The 4,421-nt window shown below is 35.8% G+C and overlaps 1 protein-coding gene across 1 annotated transcript; it reads left to right on the top strand.

Annotated features, from left to right (window-relative positions):
* The first annotated feature begins 1,780 nt into the window (after positions 1 to 1,780).
* LOC110672024 (cytochrome P450 CYP82D47) lies at positions 1,781 to 3,809 on the top strand. Its single transcript, XM_058149910.1, has 2 exons — positions 1,781 to 2,741; positions 2,950 to 3,809. Exons 1-2 carry the CDS (start codon positions 1,803 to 1,805, stop codon positions 3,574 to 3,576), a joined length of 1,566 nt encoding a protein of 521 aa, XP_058005893.1. The 5' UTR covers positions 1,781 to 1,802; the 3' UTR covers positions 3,577 to 3,809.
* The last annotated feature ends 612 nt before the right edge of the window (positions 3,810 to 4,421 follow it).

Genomic DNA, 4,421 nt, shown 5'->3' with positions numbered 1-4,421 from the left:
TTATGTGCATATATTTAGGGGGAGCATTTTCGGTATACTATACTGCAACTTTCACACACTTTTATTTTTGATTGTTGATTCAGTTGAGTTTTGTCATCATCAAAAAAGGGGAGATTGTTGACCCCGTATAGCTCAAAATGAGCATTGATTTTGATGATAATAAAACTCAAAGAGAATCTATCTAACCCAATTTCAAAGTGATGTGTAGATTCTTTGTCTTATGCATAAAGAACCTTTCAAGTTGTATCTAAGGAGAAATAATACTCAAAGGCATTTCAAGACAAATCCAAAATGAGAAAAAGACTATGGAAGCCAAGACTCAAAGAAAATGTATGAAAGGCATAGTGTTAGAGTCTTAGGTCTTTTGTGAAAAGAATGGATAAGAATTTAGTCATATGGAGCTCAAAATTGAAATTTTATTTTCTGATTACTTTTTCTCATCATGACCTTGGACACTACTATTGAAACATTTTTTTTTAAGGTCTAAATCATTTTACATTGCAAGTTGAGACATGCAACTGTTGACTTAGTTTGCTAACTGATTTGCTAAAATTTTCGGTTTGCTAATGTGTTTGCTGAAAACATTAGTTTACTAATCAGTTTACTGACTGCTACCATTATTTCATTAGTTTGCTAACTGATCAGAGCTGCTCAACTTCGCACAAAAGGACAAAATAACGGCCATTTTGTCTTGGGCAGTGTGTATAACGTTCCAAAAGGGTTTCAAACGGTCTAAAATGATTTGGGACTATAAATACACCTTCTTTACTTCATTTACATTTGATGAAAGCTTACATTTGAACTCCAACTTTGATTTTTCATTTATTGCTTTCATTCAAGAGCTTTAAAGATTTTGAGCTACCATTGGCAAATCAACTCATCTCTTCTTTATAGTTTGATTTGTATTGAGTAAGAGTGAGTGTTGAAACATTAAATTGCATTTAAGAGAGGTTGTACAAGCACCTATTAAAGCTTGAGAGAGAAAGAGCTTGTGATAGCACTTGTGAAGGTTTCAAGCTACCTTGGTAAAAGCTTGGTGTTGAAAAGTTGTGAAAGGCTTTTGGTCTCTTGCCTTTAAAAGAGCAAATAGTGGAGAGAAGACTCAAAGAGGGTTCTTTGAGAGAGTGGATGTAAGCTAGTTAAGCCGAACCACTATAAAAATCATTGTGTTTTATCTCTCTAACCTTGACCTCCTTACTTTTGTGCAATTTAATTTTTTTCTTGTTATACATGATATTGAATGTTGGTTGAATAGATTGAATTGATAAACTTGAGAATAGATTGAGTGACATGAGAAATTAGTTGTATATTGTATGATGCATGTTTTGTTAGATATTGCCATATACATTGATTGAGGTTTGAATTGCAACTTCAGAACTCATTGTTGAAACACATATCACTATCATTTTGTATAGAGAAGCATCTAGTTGAACAAAGCCACAATTTTTCATTAGGCTATAAGAAAGGGCCGAAAAATTGTTAAAGTCCAATTCACCCCCCTCTTGGACTATTTTGGGACAACAGATTTTAGCTCAAAAAGTGGAAGGCGTGACTCACAAATTGGCTGACCGATTCATTACTATATAGTTTTCTCTATAGTCTAAAGTCTAGACGTCATTAAAATATTGGACCAACCAATTACACTGTGCCTTCTATTTTTTCTTCCATTCTGGCAACTCGGAGAAGAAATTACTTGCTTTCTTTTTTTCTACTAACAGTAAATTCATGAAGCTCTATAAATTCCACTCATTCCTGCAACTTCAGCACTCAAGCAAATCCTCCCTCCAGAGTCCAGACCCATCATGGATTTCTCTTCAAATTTTGTAGCAATTCTAGGAGTCCTAGCTCTAGTCCTGCTTTATAATCTGCGGAGGGGAAAGAAATATAGCAGTAAGGAGCGCTCTTTGCCCCCACAAATTCCTGGTGCCCTGCCAATTATAGGTCACCTTCATCAACTTGGTGCCAGGAAACCGTTTGCCAGAATCTTGGGTGATGTAGCTGATAAATATGGCCCTATCTTCTCCATCAACATGGGGATGCACCGCACAGTGGTGATCAGCAGTCAACATATAATGAAAGAGTTCTATACCACAAATGACAAATTCGTAGCTTCACGCCCACAATCAAGCCAGTCAAAGCACCTAGCCTACAACTATGCAGCCTTTGGTATCTCGCCTTACGGTTCCTATTGGCGTGAAGTGCGTAAGCTCGCCATCGTCGAGCTCCTCTCCCCCAAAAGGCTCAAGTTGTTGAAGGATGTTCGAACATCTGAAGTGAGTCTTGTCAACAAGGATCTATTCAGGCAATGGAAGGAAAATAAGAACAATCCAGTCAAGGTTAACATGAGCGACTTGTTTAAACATTTGGTGCTCAATATGATAACAAGAATGGTGGCAGGAAAGCGATACTTCGAAGGTGACAATAATGGGCACGATGAAAAGGGACGTCCCATTGGAGAAGTCATGAGGGAATTCATGTATTTTGCTGGTGCTTCTGTTCCTTCTGACTTGATTCCTTTTCTAGGATGGACGGAATTCATGTATGGGTCTGTGAAATCTATGAAGAAGATTAACAAGGAATTGGATTCCATTATAGATGCCTGGGTTCAAGAACATGAGTTGAGAAGGCTCAACGGTGAGGTGGAGACCAAGCAGGATTTCATAGATGTTTTGCTATCTGCAGTTCAGGATGATTCCCAATTCGGCAATTCTCGTGGAACAGTTATCAAAGCAACAATAATGGTATATATATTATTTCTTTACATAAAAAAAATCATTTTTTTAATATGCATAAGATTATTTATTTAATTACTGCCATGCGAGATGTCTTAAAGGAATGTTCGATTATGAGCTAAAATATGTCATTGGCAAATAATCAAATACCAGAGCACATATAGAAATATTAGCTTTTTTTCAATTATAATTTTAACAGTTGAATTCATTTGTGCAGACTCTTATCGTCGGTGGGTCCGATACAACATCTATCACCATGATATGGATGTTGGCCAATTTGTTGAACAACAGGCGTGAATTGCAGCTTGCCCAAGAGGAGATAGATCAGAAAGTTGGAAGGGACAGACCCGTAGAAGAATCAGACGTCGAAAACTTAGTGTACCTCAAAGCAATCATTAAAGAAACACTGAGATTATACCCAGCAGGTCCCCTGGCAGTTCCTCGCGAGGCAATGGAAGATTGCACCCTGTGCGGATACCATATTCCAAAGGGCACTCGTTTTTTGACAAACTTATGGAAGTTGCATCGCGACGCTAGTGTGTGGCCGAATCCTGAAGAGTTCAAGCCAGATAGATTTCTGACAACCCATACACACGTAGACCTTTTGGGTCAAAATTTCGAGCTCGTGCCATTTGGTTCAGGGAGAAGGTCCTGTCCAGGCCTCAACTTTGCTTTGCAAGTAGTACAACTGGGAATGGCTAGGCTGCTCCAAGGATTCAACTTCACGACACCAAACAATGAGCCCGTGGACATGACTGAGAGCTTAACCTTATCCTTGTGCAAGGAAACTCCTCTGGAAGTTATGCTCACCCCACGTCTCGCTCCTGAGCTTTACCAGTACTAAACTAGAAGATGATCATTGGATAATATACAAAGTGCCGTAATTATTTAAATAAAGAGAGGTAACAGTCTAACAGTTGCTTCCTTGTCTAAAAATAATATGTGAACTTCCAGCTTAATATGTTGATTTCAGGCCATGAGTCTCCTGTTCGTTCTGTGAAAATTGTATGAGAAGAACCATCATCATTAAAACTTTTTGTTTCCTCCATTAGTAAAATATATCAGCATGTTTCATAACGATTTGATTTGACCCTTTTGCAATGTTTTCTTGTGCCAAAAAAGTAGTTCAATGATTATTTCAAATAAAAAATTTAATGATTTTAAATTCATGGGAGATATTCTAGCGAAAAGAAAAATATATGGTCTAATATTATTTTGAAAATTTTAGAAGGTGAATATTATATACTATGTGATAAATGATCTATAAACAAATATGGATATTTTCAACAATTTTTTTTTAAAATAATAAAAAAATAATAATTATAATAATATAAAGGATCTACAGTAAAAAGTCCGCTAGGTGGGGCCCAACCGTCATTTTCCTTTGTTACATCGGAAAGAGAGCGCGCATATAATGCAGAGCCATTCTGGGCCCTAGTACCTCCATTATTATCTATTTATCATACTTTTTAAGAATAATTTTTTATTTATTTAAAATTATAAATAATTAATTATAATTTAATATAACTTATTAAAATTATTACTTTATTATAATATCTTATATAATTTCGGTAAGAATTTTTATTTAAATATTTAATTATACTAAAAAAATGAAATATTTTGCTTTTCCTTTCACAAGACTTTTGATAAGTGGTACATTTTTATGATAGATTAGTTATACGGAAAGCT

This window comes from Hevea brasiliensis, chromosome 7 (assembly GCF_030052815.1).
Source record: "Hevea brasiliensis isolate MT/VB/25A 57/8 chromosome 7, ASM3005281v1, whole genome shotgun sequence".
In the NCBI taxonomy this organism is placed as follows: Eukaryota; Viridiplantae; Streptophyta; class Magnoliopsida; order Malpighiales; family Euphorbiaceae; genus Hevea; species Hevea brasiliensis.
Note: the sequence above shows the minus strand (reverse complement) of the source record. Positions and strands in the feature narration are given on the sequence as shown.